This window comes from Molothrus ater, chromosome 3 (genome assembly GCF_012460135.2).
Source record: "Molothrus ater isolate BHLD 08-10-18 breed brown headed cowbird chromosome 3, BPBGC_Mater_1.1, whole genome shotgun sequence".
Classification (NCBI taxonomy): Eukaryota; Metazoa; Chordata; class Aves; order Passeriformes; family Icteridae; genus Molothrus; species Molothrus ater.
In genome coordinates, this window is record NC_050480.2 from 87,518,060 (window position 1) to 87,543,643 (window position 25,584).

The window sequence follows — 25,584 nt, forward strand, 5'->3', positions numbered from 1 at the left end:
GTCTCTATGTTGGTGGGAAGCTTAATTTTGCTTATTGGGGTCTGCTTATATTCCAAGGACTCAAGACCTTGGAAGTAGTGGAAAGGATAAAGGAGTGTGGGGCAGTATCATTTCTTTTTTTCAAGGGGTGGAGTTAGGGTTGTGAACATGCTCTGGGTGAGAGTAGCTGTAGAATAAATACAACATTTCTCCCTCAGAAAGCTGTGTCCTTAGAGATGAAAACATAATCTGGCAGGTTGCTGACTCCCACAAGAAGAGAACCTCGGCTGGGACTGTGGTGGGCCACAGTCACTCTGCAGAGATGCTCACGAGGTACTCACAGGGGCACAGCTGCCAGGGAGTGCTCACAGTGCTGCAGCACAGCTGCCTTCCTTGCACCTTCTTGGCAGCTGTACTGGCCCAGGTGTTTAAGGGGATTTATTCTGTTTTGGAATTGAGGATCTGTGCTACTCTCCTTGCGGGAGGATCAGTTTCTTGATCTGATTCACTGGCCTGCCCCAGTCTAATGATATGATGCAGCTGGTTAACATGGTGGTTCCTGAATTCTTGCTGTTGAATATGCTTTTCTGACAAAGATTTCTGTTCAGCCACAGCCAAAGTGGTGTCTGAGGTAAAAAAAGAAATTAAGAGATTGCACCATTTTACTCATCAATGCTTCAGCATGATGGGGAGGGAGATAAGTAGATGCAGGGTGATGTGTAAACACAAGCTTGGAGGTGTGCACATCCCTTTTGTATTCTCTTGCTGAAAATGAATCATGGACCTCACCTAATATAAGCTTGAAGAGAAAGTGGAACATTCAAAAGAAGGTGGAAAGAGGTTTCTAGAAAACCTGTAAACACGAATGTAATGGCAGTCTGTGGGTGGCAATGCCAGCAACACCAGACCCATATTCCTTTTGGAGAGAAGGGTTCTCATCATCCCTTTCCTCTCCCACTTGTTTGGATTCCTTGAGGATGCTGAATGCCCTGTCCCATCTTAACTTGTGTTTTATAGTGTTAAAATTTTTATGTGTGACTATTGTCTCTGTTGGAGTGATGGCTTGCTTATTTCTGTCAGTGATTTTGAGTGGCAGTAGCAGAACTATTCTCACTTATCTTTTAATTGAATTTGTAATAGACTTTTACTAAAGTATCTTTGTCTGTATGGTATATTTAAACTGTACTTCTGGAGGGATACAGAACCCAGTGAGTAAAATGTGCTTATTTTAAAAGCTGGAAAGGGCTGCTTAGACTGTAATCAAAGCTCCCATGAGATTTCATTTGCTGTTTTTTTGAATGCAGTATGAAATAGGTGCATGAGATAAGGATTTGTTTTTCAGACACCATCAAAAGTCAATCATGAAAAACCTTCTTTCCCTTTTAACTAATCATTAAATCAATTCTGTTGCTTTTCTTTGCTTAGATAACTGTACTGAAGTTGCAATGTGAAGATTTCTCTTTTTTTTTTTTTTTTTTGAGGTTTAAGCTTCATTATCAGCTGTTTTTTTACTGGAGCTAACTAATTATTCTGTAATTTGGTAAGCTGGTATTGTTTGAGATGAGAAAATATTTCAGTTTTATGTAGTCTTAATGCATGGACTTGTTTGGCTTTTTTTCCCTAAAATGTACAATTTAGAATTAACATCTATTTCAAATTTAGTGAAATTCTTGTTTTTTATCTAGATTTATTCAAGGCCTAGCACATTGTCCCCCTTCCCTGCACACCAGGACAGAACATATTTCTGTTGTTGCAAACTTATTTGCAGTTACCATATCTGATTTTCATTTTTCCCTGGGATGGTGGAGGATTAGAGCAGATTATAGCGTTGGGATAATGTCTGACTCCTTGTGTTCCATTTAGTCATAAATAAACCCCTGAGAAATCTGAATGTTGCTATGGTGATGCTAGTAAAAGCCTGGGATCTGGAGTAAGCGAGCTGCTTAGCAGCATAATGTCACTTAGAGTAATGAGCACGCTGTCTGTCATTAGGGCTTACCTGGGGCTCTCTACCTTTGGTAGCCCATGCCACATTCTGAAAGCCAGCAAGTAAAAGCAGTTCAGATATAATATAGCATACTCTGTTTAGTAGCTTGCAGCTACAAGCCTTTTAACAAATGGAAATCTGTGTTTTGTCTGTTTACTTTCTAGCTTTAATGTGTTGAAGTATCACAGAGAAACAAGCAAAAACTTATTCTTTCTATTCTGCCTTTCACAAGATGATCTGGTGTAATTAACAACAAAAAATCAGTTTATAGCAACTTGTTTTAAACTGTGTGAATGCACATTTTTCTTCATAGAATATGGAATATAAAAAGTAAACTGGTATTAAAATGTGATTTTTTTTTTCTTTTAGTCTTTATAACCTGGCTTCACTGGAACTGAGAGAAAATTTGCTGACGTATTTACCTGAGTAAGTCACATTGCATGTGTTTCATTGTATTAAGATAAAATGTTCTTATTCTTAAAATCTTGTAACATATGAAACCGAATCACAGCTAGAAAAAAATGTTCAAAGCCAATTGACAACATGGGATACAGCCTTCTTTTAGCAACATCTACTTACATCCATTACTTCTAGTTGTACTTGATTAGTAGCAGGAACCTGAAGTCTGCATGCATTGTCTTTGTTCTATAAAAAAGTATTCTGTATGACATACAGCATCACCAAACATGTCCTGCATGCATTGGACAAGCCCATCTGCAGTGGGAGTGGTGGTTTGGGTTGTTCTCATGGTGAAATTTTGTAACTGTGAAAGTAGAGAGTAAGACCTCCTTCACTCTAGACCTTTATAACATTTAAATAAGTGTTTGTATTCAGGGCTGAGTAGCCAAAAGCTTCTGAAATCTGGAGGTGAAACCCTTGGTAGCAAACTAGGCCTACTGATATCTGAAGTCTCGCTTCAACCACTGTGATTTTTGGAGAAAAAGTTACCTAGATGTTTCTGTACTGTCTGAATTGTGGCAGAGAAATTGGTGATCTTTTGTAAGACTAATATGGTATCTTATACTTTGGGGATCCTTTTTGTCTGCCTGGGAGTAGCCTCTTCTTTTTCTAGTGAAGGAGTTTCCTTCCTTCCTTCCTTCATTCACTATCTGGTTGCTTCTTGCAGGAGTTTTGGTGACTCCTGTTCTGCTTGTTTAGGTAATCTAATATATACTGTAAAGGATACTGTAACTTTTTAAAATCAGAATCTCTTCCCCAGTTGCTTTGGGGCAATTTTTTCCTATCAATCTACCCAAGTGCCTTAGTTGTGGCTCTTCATAGCAGTGAGCCCCAAGACACTTTAATGTCAGTGGTCAGAAGATAGGAATTGCTAGCTGAGTTTGGCCATGCAGTGTCAGTATGAAGCTAACAAAAATGTTGACAGTTTTATTGCTCCATGAAAATCCTGACTGTCAGTAATGTAGCTGACAATTCTCTCTGGTTTTCGTGCTACTGCAGCTTTGGGGAAAGTAAGCAAGAGCTCTATGAGCCTGATTTGAAGGGTGGCCCTCTCTTGTCTGTTGCTTTGAACTTCTTTTACATCCTTTTGTGCTTCCCTCTGTTTGCAATCTCAAAAGCAGAAGTATTTCAGAAATTGATGGATCATGCTGAGATGATCAATGATGGATAGTGAGTCTTGAGTCACATGTGATCACTATGGGGAATTTTTATCCAGTTGCAAACCGTAAAAAAAAACCAAACTCCCCTAAAAGTGAATCTAACTGTACTAAAGTATGTGGCATTTGCTACCCTGGGGACTTACTCTTAAAATTAAAAAAAAAAAAAAGATTTGATTGTCTATACTAAGTTTTAAGTTTCAAGGTCATACAGTTACTGACAAACCAAATTATTTTTTTCAGTAAGATAGTACTGCAAACAGTCTGTGCCTGGTAAAATAACTGTGTGCCTACAGTACATTGTAATTTGAAATGCAAGTTTCAGTAAAATGAGCTTATTCAAATACATGGGGTTTCTGTTGCTTTAGTCTAATGTGGTTTTGTTTTGATTTATCTCATCTCACAGATCACTTGCCCAGCTGCAGCGACTAGAAGAACTTGATTTAGGAAACAATGAACTTTATCATTTGGTAAGAGAACATACCACTGAAACTGCACATTGGTCTTGTTTTATGCATAATTTAGATTAAATAGGTTGTAGGATGTCCAAAACTGATGAAAGAAAAATGTATGGAGGGAGAGTCTTTTTATAGGTACAGATGAATTTTGACAGTGAGCTGGTGCCTTCATATCTGTTTAGTCTTGTTTAGTACAGTATCACTTTACTCAAAAAACCTCAGCTGATCTCTAGAAAATGAGAGTGCAGCACAGTTTTTTTTATGGAAATAAGAAGGAGTGGAGGGACACAAAATCTTGTCTGTGCTTTTAGTTACAATGACCACATGGACTTGTGTCAGGAGCTGGATGGGCTAAGCACAAATGGAAGTTAAATTTCCAGGGTGAGAGTTGGCATTCTTTGGGAAGGGGCTGAGGCAAAACTGTTGAGGGTTGAGAGGTCCTACATTGTTGCAGATTGATCTACCAAAAATATATCTGTCATCTCCTAAACGTGATTCAGGTAAATGTTGGATGGATTTTCAGTAGGTCAAGGGTGTGCAGGCAATTTATTAGTGCATGCCAGGAAAGACTGGTAGATTATTAAGCTGTAGCAATTAATTTGTATGATGGAGTTCCCAAATACAGTTCCCTGGCTACTTCTAACCAAGGTACCTCTAAATAGTGCAGTAAGAATTGGTTTACTTAGACTGTAATTGTGGGATTGCAATTTTTTTTACTTGAAGCTCCTATGCTATTTAACTTTACTGCTTTTTTTGTTATAGCCAGAAACAATTGGTGCACTTTTCAATCTTAAAGACCTTTGGTTGGATGGAAACCAATTAGCTGAAATACCTCAGGTAAAAATGAGCTCTACTGCTACTGTTTTCAAGATGTTCTTGAAAGAAAACATTTTCATTCATTCCTACAGGGAAGTGCTTTAGAATGGAATATTTTCTCAGTCTACTTTGCCTGGGTTTGGTTTTGGGTGTGTAAGCGGTTTCTCTTGAAAAATTCCTTTGCAAGGGATTGGCCATGATACTGTATGTTGTCAGAAATTTTCTTTTAAGCATTTTGACAAAGGAATTGTTTCCTAATAGGCATGTTGTTCAGTTTGTAGGATGACACATCCTCTGTTTTAGTTCTTGCCCTAAGATCAGGAAGCCATTAGTTGTCTGAGCTAACCTTCACCTTGTGTATCTGTCTGAATTGCAGTTTTAAAAGTTTTTGACTATGATTTTTTAAAAAATTTTTTGTAGTCATCGTCATCCATTTAAGCATGGTGTTTAGAAGAAGTACAATAATGGAACTGCTGCCATAAATAGAAATTTTGATTTATGCAGGCAAATCCCCCATTTGATATCAGTCACAGGATAAGGGAACTTAGCATTTAAAGCTTATGGCACTCTAAATTCTTATAATATGTGAGATGGTTCCTCTTCCCTCTTTTTCCCTTATAGCCAAGTCAAAACCTGTTTTCTTCTGTTCCTCTTCCAGTTTGCTGTTACTTGCTGCATGGATCTCGTTGTCAACTGTGTGTCTTGTAAATCAGTTACAGTTTAGTGGGCTTAGTTGACTTTGTTTTTGTTGGCTTGGCCTAGTAAGTAGAGATGATCACTCAAAAAGGTGAAGTGTGACTTTAGCAGCCATTTTTATTGAAACTGGCCATTATTGTGTATTTTGTCCAAAGTTGAAAGGATGAACTTGTAGGATAGGATAAAGGGTATGTGTTTAATGAAAGATCCTCTTGAGGGGCAGACAGTTCAAAAGTAAAAGAATTGATCTTGTAAATTAGGATCAAGGCCATTGCTGTATGAAAACTTAATATATGTAAAAGTAAAAGGCACTTCTTCCTCAGCCTTTTCTCTGAAAGGTGATTTGGATGACTAAAATGAGATCTGTCGTCAGGTGTGTATAGGGATGTCTGTGTGTGTGTGGAATGGGGGGGTGCTCTGATAGCTAACAGACAAAGGTATTTCTCTGTCTAATGGTTGGATTGCCATGATAAAAACTTAAGTAGTCATTAATAATAGTAGGTGATAGCAGTATAACTTGGCAGTTCAAACATAATTGCTAGAGCAACACCCTCAATTCTTATTTCTGCATTTGTTGTAGTTGGGAGATGTGCAGATATGAAATCCCTAGATGTCATGGCATGTTGCTGTAGCAGCCAAGAGAGACTAATCTTAATTTGCCTAGGGTTGATTGGGAGGGGTAGGCTTTAATTAGGTGGTGGTTGATAATCTGCCATTCTGAAAAAAACAACTCTGCAGTCTACTTGAGGAAAACTCCAGGTTTGGCTGGTGCTTGCCTGGGTGTGCTCAGCATAGCTGCCTGACTACTGAAGCCAGTTTAATATTTAAAATCAGAAAGTGTGACTGAATCACTTGGGTAGCTTATCATATGTAAAGTGTAAATATTTACTTTTTTTCTGCATTTAGAGGTCATACAAAGAATGGTCAATTAAGAGGCATACAGATAATTGTTTTTCTTTGTGGAATTTCATTGTGATGGTACATTTTTCAAAGTGCTTTCTTACGTGTTTGGGCATGACTTAAATTTTTTTCCTTGTATCGCAGGAAGTAGGAAACCTGAAAAACCTGCTTTGTCTGGATGTTTCTGAAAATAAATTGGAATGCCTTCCTGAAGAAATTAGTGGTCTGACTTCTTTAACAGACTTGCTTGTTTCTCAGAATTTACTTCAGGTCTTACCTGATGGCATTGGTGAGTCCAAAGTGAATGCTATCACACAGAAGAACCATTTAACCCACTGTAACTGGAAGTCATTTGGGTTTTTAAGGTCTTTATGTGCAAGAGATGAGCTTGTCTTGTGTTGGTTATTATTCCTTTTGCTGAGTAACAAATGCATAGCTCTGTTAATGCTGCATTTTAATTGTCTGCATAATGACTCCCTTATAATCCTCTTTCAGTCTTAACTTGATACCTCCCAACAACATAAATGTTAATATGTCCCTTCAATTCCCATTGTATCCATTTCACCGTCAGAACTCTTTAACACTGTAAAATTTTAGCTTGTAACATGCTGTGGGTCAAGTGATAAGACTGACTGAAAGTATCACTACAAAAAATACAGAATTTTGAATGGTGATGTGTATTTATCTTCAGCTAGATAATGTGATTAATCCTCCACTGAACCTAGTGGAAGACTCTTTGCCTTGCAGTGCATTAATCCTTGCCTTGAGGATTCAAACTACAACCTTTCTGTGTCTGACCCCTTAGATTGGTTCAGTAATTGAAGAATGTTTCCTGAAGCATTACCAGTGCCTTTTATAAGGTGTATGTTTTTTACCCATGCAGTAGTTGTCACAAGTAGACGAACAAGCATTTTTTTTCCTCTACTCATCAGCTGTTTTTCTGGAAAGTTCCACGTTGTAGGAGTATACCTTCTCCTTGAGAGGACTTTTTTTTTTAAAGACCCCCCCAAAGTAAAGATGTAGGGGAAAGAGGACTTGTGAATATGGTTTAACACTATTTAACATTCAGAAAAGAGTGGTCAGACCTTCCCCCTTCCTATATATTCTGTATAAGACTAAGTAAGAAAAGTTTCTCTAGAAGTTGACTTGTGGGAGTGGGCTGGCAATTGTGGGTCCTACAGCTGCCTAATATGTGTTTGACAGGGAGTTGTAGCAGCCCTCTCTGCTGACCTGTGCTGGCCAGTACAGGTCAGCAGAGAGTTGTTGTACATCAGAAATGGAGGTCAGTGCCAGTTGTTGTACATCACAAATGGAGCTATAGCTTCTGGAAGTCAGCAGCCCATGCACCTGGCTGGACAGAGCTTGTTGGCAGAAGAGAACTTTGCTGGTCTCTGTGGAAGCTCCTGGGCATTGCCCAGCTGATCACTGGATCTGTGGTGGGACTGGTGGATCTGCAGAGCTCTTGAAGCAGGGCTCTCACCAGCACCAGTGGCTCGGGTCAGCTGTGCCTGTGTCTCCTCAGTCCCCAGAGCTCTGATGGAGCTCCAGCACCCCCAGGCAGCCTGTGCCAGTGCTGCACCACCTCCCACTGAGGAAGCTGCTCCTGGGCTCCAGATGGGATCACCCACGCTGTGATTTGCAGCCATTGCTGCCTCACCTGTCCCTGCAGAGGAGAGTTTGGCTCTGTCGTGCCCGTAACTGCCCTGCAAGGGGCTCTGGGCAGCTCCCAGATGCCTCCTAGGCTGTCTCTTGGTGGGAGTCAACAAAGCCAGCTCCTTCAGCCTCAGCTCACATGTGCTCTGGCCATCCTGATAGCTTCCTACTGGATCCCCATCACTTGAACAGGAAAGTTGAGGTGGAAGACAGGACATCACATGAAACTGAGAATGGTGTGGTTTCACTAATTGCAGGTTGATAGGATACAGAAACTTCCATTCATCTGTTGGCTATAATTCTAATGTAGTCTAGTTGGTGTTTGTTTCTGGTGAGAGCTCACTGCTGTTTGGTATTCAGCCTGGTGCTCACCATAAATATCTATGTCCTTTCCAGCAGGGCTCTTGTATAGCAGTATATTTCACTTCCCAGCCTGTGGGTGCACAGGTTTATTCTGTCTGGGTGCAGAGCTCTGCACTTCTCTGTGCTAAACCTCAGGTTTCTGTTTAGGTTGCTATCTTTCTGTGTCAGACATCCCTTCATGATTTAGCATCATCAGTGAATGTGATACTCCAGACTATTACAGCTGTTTTGGACCACACAGGGATGGCAGTGAGGTATCAGCACCTAGTGTTATCTCCTGAATTCTCTATTATGGGCTCTGCCTGAGTCAGCTTTTGCACCAAAGACCATTCTGATACAAAGGAGTAGAACAAATTTAGTTTTCTGCCCTGAAATAGTATTTTGTTCTTCATGAGAAAATCACCTTCAGAGAGGTTTGATTTCTTATCTAAAGAATAAACTTGGGTTTCTTGTCTGACTAATTAGATTCTCTGTTAGGACAATGATACCTTGATCCTGTTTGGGTTTGGGCTGTCACTTCAGTGCAAGATGGTCTCACTGTGGCTGATTAGGTGTAGGTAATCTTCTGAACATTCCTTTATTAATGAACACGTATAATTGAGGAACAAACAGATAATTTTCACTTGTTTATAGGCATTTGGGTAGACACATCCTTGGTATTTACATGGGATATCATTCAGATTGTAACTTCATTACAATTTATTATGCTTAAATGTTGGCTATGAATATTTATATTGAGTATGAATTCAGTGGTATTAAAACTTGCAGAAATAGTGCAAGTAGTAAGTGAAGCAGCACTTGGGTTATTTTATTTTACCTAAAAGAACCCTGTTGTTTTAGAAGATTTCTGGAAGATTTGCAGCAGTAAAAATGTACATATTTAAAGGTATTGGAGGATACTTGACTAAAAATCCGTGTTGTTCTTTCTGTCCAGGAAAATTGCGGAGGCTGTCCATTTTGAAGGTTGATCAGAACAAACTGATCCAACTAACTGATTCTATTGGAGACTGTGAAAGCCTTACTGAACTAGTTCTCACAGAAAACCAACTGCAGGTATGCATGGTCATGGCTGCTCAAATGGCAGGTGGTAATAAGAGCTGCTGTTAAGTGCTGAATCACTTAGCTCATTAGGTTACTCACCCTTGCTACTGCTAAGCAGTGCATTTGCTTTAAATGCATCCTATTTCTTACCTGTTAAATAAATGTGGAGATCACATTGTGTATAGTAACAATCCACCCTTCAAATGCTTAAGCAATTACATATTCACTCCTGAGTCTTTCATGACCAGTGAGAGAATTGGAGCATGTGGAGTGCAGGTATCACTTACTGAGTTGTGGTTTTGATGGGGGGTTTGTGTTGTATTGCATTATTGCCAGTTTTTGCTGTGCATTATCTGGATCAGTCTTGCTGGAACTGAATAGAAGCCCTGAGCACTGCAGAACTTGTACTGCTCCTTGCTCTGCTGATCTGCTCTAGACAGGTGTTAAATATGATATGTGGTCAATTAAAATCTCAGCATTCCTTCTGTTAGGTGTTTCCTTCCATTATTTTGGAACTTCATGTGACAGTGACACTTGGAGAGTAGCTGTCTTTAAATAAACTAGGTTTGAGCATTTCTTAAGTTCAGCTGGTACTTGGTTGAGTTAGAAGCTTAAGACTGTTAAGAAGATGCCTCTCCAACAGTCAATTCATAGCACCTGAGTTAGGAGATAGCTAACTGAGAAGCAAATTTGGGAGTGTAAAGTTGGATAATACATCCTATGTACATGCATTCTGTACACAGCTGTTATGTGTCCATTATTGTAGTGCTGAGATAATTAATGAGTGAATTTGTGTTAGAAACTGACATTCCTAGACACTTGCTCTGCAGTATAAACCTTTGGATCTTCTTTGGAAAGTCTGGCAGTAATGAGGATTAACTACACTGCAATTTTGAAAGTGGATCGACTGTTAATTAATTTTAAAAGTGAGTTAAGTGGTTTTTCTTGACTCTGTTTATTTATGAATTGTTTGTATATTATTTTGTTTTTGTTGGCACAGTCATTGCCGAAGAGCATTGGAAAACTAAAGAAGCTGAACAATTTGAATGCTGATAGAAACAAATTAACATCTTTGCCCAAAGAGGTAAGTTTTGTGCAGATGACATTGTAGAAACAGAAAACTCTTGATTTCAAATGCCTATGAGAAGTAGCAGGCAACTTTGGTCCAGTGGGTATTCTTTCCAAACTGATCACAACCAGAAACTTGTCCACTAGATCTGAACTGTAGTGATTTGGTGGCTTGGAAGTCCAAAATGTCTTTGCAGTTGAACAGAAAGGCTTGGATCTAATTAGCTTGTAACTAACTTGGGTCTAATTAACTTTTAACTGGTAATTCCCAGTGTGGATGTCAGGTCCTGCACTATATGAAGACTTGGAGTTCTGGTAGGGTGAATGCAACACCAATATCTCTCTTCTGCATCTGGTATGAAACTTCTGCTACACTCTTCCTTACCTCACTCCTGTGACCAATATCAAAGGGAACGTTTCATACTCTAAAAGTGGCTCAGTGACTGTCTTGACCGTCTTTTTGGTGTTGGAGATCTCTGGACTACTTTTGCCCTTAAATATAGGGACCTGACATGACCAAGATACCTCAAATTTTACAGCATGAGCACTAGGACTTCTTGTCTGTTGTAACAGAATGGAATGAAATGAGGCTAGAGTTTGTGTTGTGAAACTAAATATAATGAAGGCTTTACAAGTTTAGTTCAGCAGTAAATTGTGGAAAGAATCTGGGAAAGCAGCGTCCTGTGATAGGAGCATGGAGCTGTGAGTTGGTTCTGTTTGTACTATTTTTTCCTCTGTAATTTTTATCTGAGTGGTTCTCCCTTTAAATTTTGCTATCTAGCATGTGGCTCTGAGCTTTTGTTCTCCACTTTCAGTCACTTAAGGAGAAGGAGGGTTATGTACTCAGGTGACAGCCAATGGATGGAAATTGAGAGGAGTATCAGCTGTGGCTCACTTCCTTGTGGAGCTTGGACAGCTCAAGAAGGAGGTGTGAGAAGGAAGTGAAGTGACAAGGAGATGGGTGAGAGCTGATTGTCTGGAGAAAAGGAATCAAGCAGGGGCAGAGGATGCTGCTGTGGCACTGGCAGCAATAATTCCAGGTGTCCTGGGTCTGAGCTGCTCAGGCCAGTCACCTAATTGAGGGAAGGTGAGAAGTGAGACATGTGAGTACTGCAGCTTTTCTAGCAGAACAGTGTCTTCCCTGCTGTAGTGCTTCTGGTTCTGAATAAAGAATTGTGACAGGACTTACCCAGACAGGTTGCATGATGGCTAGCAAGAGACAGGACCCTGGAAGACTACTAGGATTGGTATGTGATAGCAGTTTTCATCATAAGATATGCTGAGTTGGAAGGAACCCATCATGAGTCCACCTCCTGGCCCTGCACATGACACCCCAAGAGTCATCCCATGTGCCTGAGAGCATTGTCCAAACACTTCCTGAACTCTCAGGCTGTCCTGTGACCACTGCCCTGGGGAGCTGTTCCAGTGCCCAACCACCCTGGGTGAAGAACCGTCCTGTAATATCCAGCCTACGCCTCCCTTGGCACAGCTTCAGGGCATTCCCTCAGTTCCTGTCACTTTTCACCACAGAGAAGAGATCAGTGCCTGCCCCTCCTCTTCCTCCATGAGGAAGCTGTAACTGCAGTGAGGTCTCCCCTCAGTCACCTCCTCTCCAGGCTGAACAGACCCAGTGACCTCAGTCGCTCCTCATACAGCTTCCCCTCAAGGCCCTTCACCGTCTTTGTTGCCCTCTTTTGGATGCTCTCTAATAGCTTAATATCTTTCTGATCTTGTGTTCATTCAGCAGAAGACTTCTTTGCTAAAAAACCTGTACTTGAGACTTGTGCAGTTTTATGTCCACTCCACCTTTGAGCAGAATTGCTCTGAGTTTTGCATGGAAAGTTTTACTGGTACAGTTTATTTCCAGATTGGCCATTAATAGCTTGTGTAGTGTATAAGCACTTTTCTCAGTTAATGGAATATGTGGTATTGGAGGTGGTGCATAAGGGCAGTCAGTGTGGCTTGGAAGGAGCAGGGACAGGAGCAGGCAAGAGGAGAGGGCTCAGCTGCAGAAGCAGGTGAAGCAGGGTGAATATGGAGTGTGTCTGTTTGGGGGTATAGTGGGGTCAGGGCTCAGTGCAGAACAATAGAGGCATTAATACTGAGCAAGATACTGAATGCTTGGAACCAGCAATGTTTTTCAGAGGGGGAATGTGTTGCTCAGTTTGTGAAGGAGCTGGGAGATATCCAAGGGTGAAGTGAAAAATGAGAGTGTCTAGAGAACATCAGTGCACATGAGAGAGGGAGGGGACACCTCCACAGAAGTGGAATGAAGATAGAGATGAGCCTGTGTTTGGAGAAGGTGAGTAATGAGAAAATGGAAGGTAGTGTCTGGAGTCAGGTGAGCTTTGGGGCATTGTGGAAGTCCAGGAAATAAAAATGACAGAGGGTGGTTCCCAAGGGAGCTTGGCAGGGAAACAGAGGAAGCAGAGCTCTTTGGCTCCCTATCAATGATTTTGAAATAGAATTTTTGTATTTCCTTTAAAGGTGTCCACACAAATATGTCTGTCTCATTAGAACAAATGCCTTGAAATTACTTGTAAAGATTTTATGCTTTGCTCTGCCAATATTTCATTTTTTATTATTTAATTTTAAAGGAAGTCAGCCCTTCTCTAACTGTGGGGTCAACTCACTCTTGATCAGCGCATTTGAATTCCAAGCTGGTAATGTTACAAATAGAAAGAATAAACAACTCAAGTTCAAGCTTCTGACAGAAGTAATTTTAAACACCTCTGCCTGCTCTGTGTTGTTTAAGATGTTTCCTGAGACAGTATGGCCAAGACTGGGGTCTCAGACCTCTGCACATCAAAATTAGTACTTGTACAAAATCAATACTTGTGAGTCCCAACTCACAGAAGCAGAGTTGGATGCAGAAACAGAGTATACACTGGAGATATTTTTCCTCAGTATCGTTTCCTTTATGTGTTTTTCTTACCTCTTCCATTCTTTCTCTGCCTTACAGAGTGCTAGAGCAGCTGTGCGTATGTGGTCTTCATCCCAATAAAAACTGGATGTGGGAGAGGCTGTTACTGGTTTCTGTTGGAGAGGGGTAGAGACAGAGTTTGTAATGTGTGTAGAAAAAAGTGGAATTCAGCTGGAGAGAAGAGTACATGTACCCAATATTGTATCTGCTTGGTGTTGCCAGAATTAGTCCTGTAGCAAAGACCACTTTTATAGGTGGGATGGTGAAAATTATGTGCCTGGTGAGATAATCTCTGAGTTTTAGTTGTACTGTGGTATTGTGTGGTTTTTTTTGGGGGGAAGGGGGTAGAAGGATGTTGATTTGAGTTTGTTTTGTTAACAGTTTAAGAGAATTTGATTTTGAGTCAGTGTGTTAAACCATTACATGGCAAGATGGCTTCAAGGCACGCTTGTAAAACCATTCTTTATCTTTTGGTGTAAAATGTCTTGACTTGGGATTATTGAGGAGTTTGTATGCAAATACACCTTCAAAGTTTCCTGGTTCAAAGGTTCTTCTGTATTGTATGGTGATAAAGGTAAAACCTGGAAGAATTGAATGTGTGACCAAGGCTTGAGTCACTGACAGATTTCATCTACAGCCTCTCGTTCTGCAGCTTAGTGCCTCTCTGACTGAGGTGGTAAAACAGACTTCAGCAAGAACTGAGAATGTCTAAACCTGTTCATAGTTAGAAATGTTTTTCCCCTTAAACTTGAAAGACCTGCCTGGTGACTCTTTGGTATTGAAATTTCACCCTGGCACAGGAATGCTGATGAAACTGCTGTGTTGATTTTGGCACTTGCATAAATAACCTCCTTGGAATGTTTTCCAGTTTATATGCTTTTGTTAATGAGTCTTTACACCCAGCAGAGATCTGGTAACGTGTCCTTCCTGGCTCTGAGGTATATTGTGAGAATTATTACTCCATTAGGTAAAACTACAGGGGATTTTTTGGCAATAACTGTGCTTTTAAAATTTTTTTAAAATTAAGAGGGACCACTTTGTTTTTTCTGATTTTAACTTTTGATGTCCTGTCTCTTTCTTCATTTGTGTAGAAGTATGTGTGTCTCAGAGGTTAAAAAAAAAAAGAGTACTAAGGAAAAGTGCAGGAAAATTTAAACTTGTCTTGAGTCAGAGGCCTGAGAAGCTGTCTTGGTGAGCTCCTCTCCTACTATTGACCAGTAGCGCAGGAGGTGTTGAAGTGAGTTTGCTGAAGATTTTTGTAGCCTATTTAAAGTTAATAATAACAACAACAGAATTATAGTAATAATTTGGTCTGTTTTTTCCACCCCTAAATGTATTCTGTGCTTGCAGTTAAAGAATTAGTATACTTTATGTGGAGCAAAGGAAAATTCTGACTTTATCTACTTTGAACCCAAACAAAATGTTGGATATGACATGCTGGAAAAAATTTTGCAACACAAGAGGAACTGTGTTTAAATTACCACTACATTTATCAGACTTGTATAAGTCTGTGAGAGTTTTTGGTGCTGACAGCTGTTTTGAGAGTTGAATAAGAGATGTGTCACTGGACTTTTAGCTATTCACATGACAACTGAAGACTGATCATTACAGTATTTGTCATAATGTATTCTTTTTTCATTGTTTATAGCTGTGTGGGAGATGCTAACTGGTAAAGGACAGCAGAATTGATTCAGAGCTTTTGAGTAGTAAAGAGATCTACTTTAGAGTCATTAGAAACAGCAGCACAGAAGCATTCTTTTAAGGCTTGCAGTTTGTGGAGGACTGTTTAAGATGGACTAGTACTGGATGTATGAATGGCAAAAAGCAGGAGGGTGAAGTGCTAAATGCTGGTCATGATGAGAACATAGGGGGAGTTTTAGCAACTGAGCTGATGTCCTATGTTTGTCCAACCCTTACTGTTTCTCCAGAATGAGGAAGCTGTTAGAAAGATGAGCCTCAGACTGAGACAGAAGAAAAGAGCAATAAGATCATCCATTACAGGGTTTAAAAGGTTGAAGTTTTGTGTGGAATCCAGAGGTCTCCTCGTGACAATCATCCTCTCAATCAAGCCCACCTGAATGCAAATATGCAGTTTTGTTCCGTCTTCATAGTACCAAAGATCTTAAAACTAGCACTTCATAGTAAAGACCATTTACTGCCTGACTGAACCGTGGGCATTGTTTTTGTGGCTTTCCTTTATCTAGGCTCACTGTTCTTTGGAGTTGGTGTGATGTGACAAGTCAATAACCCTTAAACTAAAGTTGCTAAAATGAACTAAGTCTCAGGAGTACGACTTAGGCATGCACAACTCATGGGAGATGTTTTCTTGATGTCCTGCTCACTACAGAAGAGTGTGAGGACTTCTTTAAGCCTCCAGTCCTTGGAACAGTTACTCACATGCCTAGAACTAAGCACATGCTTGTCCCCATTAAGTGAAGTCTGTGCTGGAAATGCAGTGTGTGCTTAACTGGTGAATGGGCTTGTGGCCTCAGCTGTGTCCTTGGTGCAGATGTGGTGGTCTGGCACAGTTTGTTGTGAGCATGTGACCCTTGGAAAGCATGGCTCTTCCTCAGTTAGCCACTCTGAGCCAAACCAGTGATGTTCTGGTACCGTGTAACTTCCTGGTGGCCCCAACAGTGTTTTCCTTTCCGCATGCCATATAGTGTGTGCACTTTGCCTCCGTGGTATGGCTTCATGTTTAGGTTTTCAAACATTGGACCCGGTGTCTTTCTGTACTGCTGGATGGGTGCCATCTTTGTGTGAAATGACAAAGATTTTAGTTGATTTTTAACTGTCAGCTTGTCTTTTTTTCCTTTGTGGTATCTCATTCAATGCTGCCCATTAAATGCTGTCTGCATTTTCTAAAAACAGTTTCATTAAAAAAAATTCAGTGTCTCTTTTTTATCTACCCTACTACCCTATTAAAATAAAAGGTCTTCACTACCTTTGAATGAAACAAAACCTTTGAACAGCAGCCTGTTGACTGATAGAGAGCAAAGTTAAATTAACTGAAGTTTAAATGATTTATGAGTTACAACCCTCTTTGACAGTAGAAGAATGTATGTTCTGTCTCCATTTGTTGGCATGCTCTTGTCCAGTATGGATAAAGAAAAGTAAATTGAACATCTCTTGTATTTTCTTAATTGTTAGCCGCTTGGAAAATTATGGGTCAGGTAAATTGATAACCCTGTAAGTATTCTTCAGTCCATGGTTCTCCTATTCCTTTCATTAAGCTGCTTTAAATGCATGATGACTCAGGCTGTCCCAATTCCACTGCTGCATTTTTCCATTGTCAAACTTACAGATATTTTGGTCTCATCAGGGTTGCATGGCTTTACTTTGTTTGTTTGGCTAACCTGTTTGGATCTCCATGCTCCAAGACTGAGTAACACAAACTTCATTCATGAAAAGGGACACTTTGTGTACACTGAGGGCATCACTTGCCAGCTCATTAACATTCCCTAATTGTATTTCTTGCTTTTCACAGCTCCTCATGTTAGCAACACCAATTAGACACTTAGTGTGTGTATATATTGTTTTAAATATCACACTGTGTTCTGTGAACGTGTGAAGGCACATTATTTAAGAATTTATACACGCTTTAAAGTGAATAGTGGAATTCTTGAACCAAGAAATGTTTGCTTACTATTTGAGTGCTGGTTTCTAAGGGCTTTGATTCACAAGCTAAAATGGCTTGCAAGGTTCATGCTTCTGTTGTGCGCACAGGGCTGGGAAAACTGATAATCTTGTGAAATAGCTGCATCTTAGAAGTGCGGTGATTTAAGGGAAATAGCACAGATTTTGTTTTGTCAAGAATGTAGCACTTGAACTTTCTGCTGTAAATAGCTTGTGAATCAGAAGCCTTGAGCAGCTGATTGCTGTTTTCTTCTGTTAAAAAGCATTTATGATACAGAGGAAGGTGAGTGGAATGTAAATGCTCCATTTGTTTTATTTTGTGAGTCACAGTTGCATCCTTTAAAAGTGGCTTTTTCCTTAGTAAATAGTGTATGTTAAATCAACACTATTTTTCCTTTGACTAGTTAAAATATTTTGTGCTGTTTGTCTTTAATCTCAGTCTTGGGTTTGAACTGAATTGTGGGTTTTGCAAGGACACAACTGACAGTTAACAAGAACACAATCATTTCATCTTAGTTTTGGGGACTCCTGGCCAAGGCGTAGTTACATATTGGCTATAGTGTGAGAGGAGAGCCTTCTTAGATGTATGTCAGTATAGATGTCCTCTCATTTTTGAACTGAGGTTTTCCACTGTGTTTAGCTTGGACTCTAACTCACTAATTAGATTCTAAGTCCGCTTAACTTGAAATGGCATTGGGATATTTTGCCTCTATTACTTGGAGTAAGAAAAGAAAATTTTTCCCCCTTCTTCTGGTGAGTTTTGGAACTGGCAAACAAACAATAATGCTTTTTGAAACTCTGTATGATAAGCAAACAAAGGTAAGTTTCCTTTGTTAATAGGAACAAAGAGTTACTTGAAGCAGCTTTTGAGTTGCTACAACTAATAATCTTCCTGTTTATAGAAGTTCCCTCTGGAACATAAAGTTGGAATGAGGTTTTTTTTTAAATCAGTTGTGGGGAGTTTGTCTTTCTGAAAGCAGCTACCTTTGGTGCAAGATGTAGGTTTTTAAAGGTAAAACTGAAAAATGCCATCTTTGCACTCAAAGAATGCAAATGGTTATAATTGGATAAATTGATAGAGACAGACGATATTAGATTAAAGAAGGCCAGTTCATGTGGGAATTGTGTTGAAATGAGGTGCTTCTAATGAATCAGGGCATCAAAGATTTTACTCAGTGTTCTGCTTCTAGTGAGCTCTTCATTAATCTTTGTGGACTCAACAAATTTTGGGAGTTGGTTGGTATATTTAGCATTTTGTCTTGCTTCAAGGCCCATTGCACTTGCTTGGATAAAAAGTTGCCATGAGGAAAGAATGAATTAATATGTAAAACCTAGAGCTAGAAAACGTTAAGTGTATGGTTTTTTGTGAATGTTTGGCACAGAATAGCTTCTGTGGACACTGGTTTCTTCTGGGTGTGGAAGGCTCTGAAAGGTAGCTAAAATGTGACCTATATGTAAAGTTATCCATTATTTGCAGATACAGATGTTCAAGACAGTGCTCCTACAGACTTGCTTTAGGTCAGACTTCTTGGAAGCTGACACTTGTTTGCAGTCTGCACCTCTGGGGCAGTGTCTGGCAGGCACTGTAACTTGAATGTGCTGTGACACACTCTGTGACCCGCACTGCATGCCTTTGTTACACTGTGGTACTGCAACAAAACCAGACTTGCTTTTTGTTTTTTCCCCTCTTCTCAAATGTAGGTTGGGGGCTGCTGCAGTCTTAACGTCTTTTCTGTACGTGACAACAGATTATCTCGAATTCCCTCTGAAATTTCACAGGCCACTGAACTTCATGTCCTGGATGTTGCTGGAAACAGGCAAGAGATTTTTTTATATTCATATTCTTTTGCTGTATTTACTTAATTCTTTCTGATAGCAAAAGATATTATGTCTAAGAAGAGAGTAATAAAAAACCAGTTATGACATTCATGTCAGTGTTACTGCTGAAATTGTCAAAGCAGTCTTCCCCCTGGGCCAAAAGTAACATAAATTGTGTGTTGTCATGAGTGTGATTTTTGGATTACTTTGACCCTGAGGAAGAAATTGGATTTTTTTAAAAAACCTTCTGGATTCATATATTTCTGTATTAAAACGGAGAATCTAGGCAATGGATAGAGCTTCAGGTGAAACTACCAAGCTGTAATGTCAAGTGGCACCAATATTGAGTGTTGTATCTTCATGATACAGTGTGAGTAACAAGGAAGGCCACTTTGACCTTGGAGCTTCTCACAAATCTTCAAACATCAACATACAAACATAAGTGGATTAAAGCATAAACCAGCAAATTAGTTCAGCTTCTTAGTAGGAAGTTAAATAAAAAAGCAGCCCCAAAACAGAAGAAAAGCGAATGATATCTCATCTGTGCAGTATAATTGTCTCACAGGCCCTTACGTATTTCTGTTCTAGCCACTGTTCACATGTAAAGCTCCTGATGGGAAGCAGCTGTCTGCCTTCCAGGGCACTTTACTGCAGTAGAGAAAGCTCAGCATAGTTTTACCTGGTTTTCAGCTTCAGAGGATTATAAAGTTATAATAAAGTTAAGCTGCAGGTTTGTTGTTTTTTGTTGGTTTTTTTTTTTTTTACGAATGGAGTAGTTGGAATTGATGACTACTGCAATGCCTTCTATTACAGGCATTAATTTCAATCCTGTTTGTTCCAACTCAATGATGTATACTTGAGTTAACTTCATGACCATCTATTCAGACTCTCAGGCATTGCCCTGACTTTTTTACTTTCCTTTTTTGAACTAGGCTGACGTATCTTCCCATTTCACTGACTACGTTAAGGCTGAAGGCTTTGTGGCTATCTGATAACCAGTCCCAACCTCTGCTGACATTTCAGACTGACACAGACCCTGAAACAGGAGAAAAGATTTTAACATGTGTATTACTTCCTCAGATGCCTTCTGAGTCTGGTTGCCAAGGTGAGTGCCTAGAACCAGCTTTTCATTATGTACAGAATTATTACTTCTTTGTTTACTGAGTTGTCCCATAAAGGTTTGTAAAATGTGCATAAGCTCTAGTGTGCAAAGTAGTGAAGTTCTGGTTGAATTTTCAATATTAAACCTTATTTTTCTATTATCCTATGAGTCTTCAGAAGACTTAAAAACTTGGCACTGAGTGTTATTGAAAATACAATGACAGCTACAATAAATAAAATACAGATCTGGAAGAAAAAGAATTACTCATATCACTATTTTGAGGCTTGCCAAGTGGGCCCAGTAGTGGTGTCCATATTTGTGTACATTGATTATACATCTTATATACATATATATATGGAAGAATGGTGGCTTTCCATCTTCAATTTCTTTACCAGCAAAATAAATTGCATAGCAAATAGTAAACAGTGGACTTTTTACTTTATAGCAAGCTAATTTTCTTTCAAGCAGAGGTGCCGTACAGTAGCTTTATTATATTCATTAACAAGTGTAGAATTTCAGTATAAGCTGCTTTTACCTTCTGTGATGAAACTTACCTCTGGGTCAGGTGGAGCCATAAACTCTTTTGTTGTCTGTGTTGCTGCTCCAGTAACTTCTGAATGTTTTTCTCCTTAAGCTTTTAGAGCTGTATGAGAACATTCAAGGGGATTCATCTGAGCTAATATTTAAATTTCTGCTGTAATGACTGGAGAGTGATTTATCCCATCCAAGAATGGACTTTTAAAAGAAAATCATGTGGATTCTTCTCCACTGAGTACAAAGGGGCCTGAGGAGAAAAATTCAGCTGTGGGTATCTGTATTGTAGGTACCCAGGCTTAATTCCAATGTTTCAATCATATATGGCTGGAGCAAATAGAAACCATTAAAACAGTAGGAGTGTAGAAATGTCTCTGTTTTCAGCTCCTGGATTTTAATAGTTAAGAATTAAAATAAATGTATGAATTAACCCCATTGGAATTAGAGAGGATTAAGCTAGTTCAAGAAGAGTAACAGAGGTTGACTTGACTTTCTTTTAAAGACGTCACTACTAAAATTAGATTTCCTCCTCTCCAGATGAATCTCATGACTTCAAGGGTAGAAAGCATGGAATTTAGATTGTTGGATGTGTTTGCCTAGCAATACTGAAAGGATGAGGTTAGTAAAAGCAATGATCCTATGTTATGGAATGCTATTTAGGGAACTGGCTAATGTCAGCTGGCAGCCATGTTCCACAAGAAAAGCATTATAGTGGCAAGTATATTAAATAATATAGCCAGTACTCTAAAACTCTGAACCAGTCCAAGTACAGAAATTCCTAATTTATACAAAAACCATTTAGTGTATGTACTTGATAACAGAAAACTAATGCAAGTTCTGTTTTCTTCCAAAAACAGTAGAAATAGCCACTTGTAAGTATTGGACGAGTGATTGTGCAGATGTTGCAATTATGAACAGTAAAGCATGTTGATTGTGTGACTTCACATGCATGTTGCTGTGAATCTTGAGTTGCATTTTCCTGTTCTAACAGATAACCTACCACGATGTGGTGCATTGGAGAGTTTGGTGAATGAGATGTCAGATGAAACGTGGAATGAGCGGGCGGTGAACAGAGTCAGTGCAATTCGCTTCTTAGAAGATGAAAAAGATGAAGAGGAAAATGAAATGGTATGTTTTCCAACCTTTGGATACCTCCAGATACTGTGACATTAATGCAGAAGTATAAAAAGTCTGTGAGCATTCTTGCTGTAAATATTTCAGCTTGGACTGCATGCTTCGTGTGTACATTTGGAAAAGAAACTGTTCATGTTGGCTGCTGAAGCTTTTTATGTTGACTTTGAATGCCTTTTTTTTTTTCTGCTTTGAATATAACTTTCATATTCTGATGCAGGATAGTCTTCTGTTTTGCTTTGTTTTTCTCTGTCTGCTCAGGATGTTTTGTTTCCAGAAAGAAGATAGGATCTTTCTCTGCATCTGTGAAGCTTTACTGCCTGAAAGTATATAGGGTCTAATTTAGGATTCCAGCACTCTGGCATGTGTCTCCATTAAGTTTGCTATTGTTTGTCTCTCTAATTTCTATTTCCAATCTCTTTTGTGCTCTCTCTCTCATTCTTTTTTTCTTTTTTTTTTTTAACTCCACCATTTGCATTGAACCAACCATAGTGTCCATAAACAGCAGGAATGTTGCTCATTAGTTTCCCACTTAAACAAAGGATGTGGGAACATCTGTCACTGTACTTATAAGACCTCTCCATTAAGTTAGGCTCTGCATATCCTGAAGATCAAAACACAACACGATCTGTAGTTTTAATAGCTTTTAGTAACAATTAAAACTCCTTGTCAAGATTAACACTGCTTCAGTCACATTTTCAGCATGCTCTCATGCTCTGAAATGTTGCTGGTGGTCCTTGCTAGATCTCAACTTGAGATCCTTCAGGGCACTGTCTGGATTGTTTTAGTTTAAAAAGTGATTACAAAACCTCGTACTTTAGGTTGGAAATGAGCAAGTAAGGTAGTTGCTTACTCCAAAGCAGCAGAAACAAAGTGTCTCTTAGCAGGCTTGATTCACTGACTGATAGGGAGTTCAGAATGATGCTGCTTAACAGCTCTGCCAACCTGAGAATGTCCATAGAGTAGTGAGGGCTCAGCTGTTGAGGATAAGTGCTTGATTTGCCTGATTTGAAGCAAGAACCTTCCTATTAGAAAAGTTAATGATCTTACTGAGGAGAAGGAAGGGCAAATTTCCAAAGCAGTCTTGACCAAAGCACCCACATGTGGGTCATCAGTTCTGCTGTTCTCTGTACAGTTTACATGCATGCCACTAAAAAGTAATTGCATGTATACATGTATTATACCTATATTGTATTTGTGGTGTTCTGTTGTCTCCAGCCTGGGTACTAACTGGAGTTTTTGTGAATCTTGTTTTCCTTGTAAAGGTTTCAGCACAACGATAGACATTCTTCTGTCTAAGGAGGGAGAGAAATGCTCCCTCTCAAGGTGCTTGTTCTCAATTAACTAAAGAACTAGACTATGTGGTGGGGCTGAAAGGCAAATGGAGCTCCACACAAACACTGTTTAAAACTGTAAAGAGATCTTGTGGGATTCTTTCAAAATCAGATGAATGTTTGAAGTGTGATCTTAAATCACTTGTATGGTTTTGCGGAGAAAAAAAGTCCCCAAGTATAGTTATGAAAGAAATCTTCACTTCATAACTTTTAATTGTACTTCACATAAGTGGCTTTCAGATTAGTATTCCAAAAGAGGACAAAATTTGCTCTTAGAGACTTCTTAAAACCTCTTTCCCTGTCTTCATAAACAAGTAGCTTTTAAAGTAATGCTCAGCACAGAGAATTGTAGTTTGAAAAGGAAAAGGGGGGAAAAAAGGAAAAAAATTGATACTTACTATTTGGTATGTGAATGCTGAAGCCTTTTAAGTGTGTGTTGTTTTTGCAGAGAGACAAAGGCAAAACCACTTATTGCACTGTTTATTTTTAGAGAACACTTCTAAGGCGAGCCACTCCACACCCTGGAGAATTAAAGAACATGAAAAAGACAGTGGAGAATTTACGGAATGATATGAATGCTGCTAAAGGACTGGATTCAAACAAAAACGAGGTCAATAATGCCATTGACAGAGTGACCACTTCTGTGTAGAGTTCCATCTCCAGGTTTTACCTCCTGTGTCTTCCCCTGCTGTTGAAATGTTCCTGTCGTCTCCTGGGACCTCACTGAGCCCCTTTCTGTTTTTAACCAGAACCTGATTCATCGTCTCCATACACACGAAAAGTGCAGCCTGCTGGAAGAAAGTGCCTTATTTCATCCAGGCAGTAAACCAATAATTTCCAAATCAATATTGTAATTTTAATAGTCCTAGGCTTTTTTAAGTTTAATACACTACTGTATGCAGAATACAATATTTTTGTCTTAAACACAGGGGAAATAATGCTTTTCTTTTCCAGAGTGCTGGGATATCTTCTTCCCAGTGGCTGGATGTGCTGGTGAGAAATATAGTTTTGTGGGAAATCAATACACTTTTTTTATTTTTTTGGCAGCTCAGATGGTGTAAATTTTAAATTTTTGTATAGGACTTTCATAACAAGATGATGTATTTCATTTTTAAGAGAAAATTTATCTTGAGCGGTACATATTTTAGTATTTGTGGAAGAGAACAAGTTTCATGGACAACTGTATTCATTTGTTTGTACCACCCATTGTGCCTTATTGTGTTTGGTATGTCATATTAGTCTTAAATATAGCAATTCTTGAGGAAAGTGAGTAGATTTGGTCTCCCGCTTTAGATATGTTTTTCTTTTTGGACAATAATTTGTCGGGAATTTTACAGCACAGAACTTACGTTTATATTATGGGATCTTAGGATGTGAAGCACAAATGTTAGTTTTGTTGTAAACAGAATTAAGATGAAATGACCAAACTGCTATTGTTTATTACATAATGCACTCACACTTTAACTTAGTTGTAATGAAACATCTTGGTTTGGATGCCTTGTTGCATTGCAGTCACTAGAAGTTCATGCTTCCATTGTTTTTTTTTAAATGTGCCATCTGTAAAATAACTTGAAAAACAGCACGATAGACTTTCAGAAGCACAGTATGAAATTCGTTTTATGTATTACACAAGAAAGCATGATTCTTTAAAGTGCTTTGGTGGTTTTATAAAAATTTATAAAACCATAATAAAAACATCTTTAAAAGCTTCAGTAGATGTGATGTATCATTAAAACAGCAATTAAAGTATCTCTGCATTAATGCTGTCATTGTAACTGTGTTGCACTTCAATTGCCCAATGCTGATTTCAGGGTCTTACTAAATCTGTGGGTTTTGATTTGTTTATAAAGGTAAGTATTAACTGAGTTTAATTCAGTAAATAACAATTTTGCAAAAGCCTGATAAAGACTGATGTTGATGTCTCTGGGTTCTGTTCGTTTCTCTTCCCCAAGATTCCTCATTTAAGCTTCAAGACAATGGTTTTGCAGGGGGATGCTGGAGGTTTGTAGGTGTTAGGTCAGTTCAGTGGTAGTGCAGTTTTATTCTTCTCAAGGGAGAGTTCTCCTGGTTATTCTTGGTAGGCTGCTGTTAAAATAAAACCAAAAATAAAATCAGGTTTTGGTACAGCTGACTCCAGCCTTGGGTGGAATTTTCTTTTTAAAGTACTTACTGGAATCAACACAACAGAAGTTTAAAAGTGTAGTAAACCCTGTACCCAAGAAAGCAGCAACAAACCCATTTGAGATGAAAGGAAGTTCCTAAAAAAGAAGTTCCTAAAAAAAGCCAAAGGCAGCAAGACTCTGTGATGCCAGTTTCTCATTTGGAGGCTGTGGCTTGTTTTGTTTTTAGCATCTGCTCCATCAGCAAGATGAATGTGTAAAGCCTTGCCTGACCTGCGAGCAGATGAAAATAATGAATTGCCCTTGTGCACCTACTGCAGTCAGAACAAGATGTAAATCCTGTTGCAGCTCTGTGACATGTGCTGTGTTGTTTGCTTTTGGTACATTCCAGCAGGCTCGTGGAGGCTGC

General features: G+C 39.2%; 1 protein-coding gene across 1 annotated transcript in view; it reads left to right on the top strand.

The window, feature by feature from the left end:
• LRRC1 (leucine rich repeat containing 1) overlaps nt 1-24,816 on the top strand; it is a 69,403-nt gene extending 44,587 nt beyond the window's left edge. Inside the window, exons 5-14 of the mRNA XM_036380884.2 lie at nt 2,336-2,392; nt 3,989-4,052; nt 4,803-4,877; nt 6,597-6,741; nt 9,403-9,521; nt 10,510-10,593; nt 18,838-18,953; nt 19,887-20,059; nt 21,582-21,718; nt 23,546-24,816. Of these exons, the coding sequence (XP_036236777.1) occupies nt 2,336-2,392; nt 3,989-4,052; nt 4,803-4,877; nt 6,597-6,741; nt 9,403-9,521; nt 10,510-10,593; nt 18,838-18,953; nt 19,887-20,059; nt 21,582-21,718; nt 23,546-23,704 (1,129 nt within the window). The 3' untranslated portion in view covers nt 23,705-24,816. The remainder of the gene's footprint in view (nt 1-2,335; nt 2,393-3,988; nt 4,053-4,802; nt 4,878-6,596; nt 6,742-9,402; nt 9,522-10,509; nt 10,594-18,837; nt 18,954-19,886; nt 20,060-21,581; nt 21,719-23,545) is intronic.
• Nucleotides 24,817-25,584: the final 768 nt, after the last annotated feature.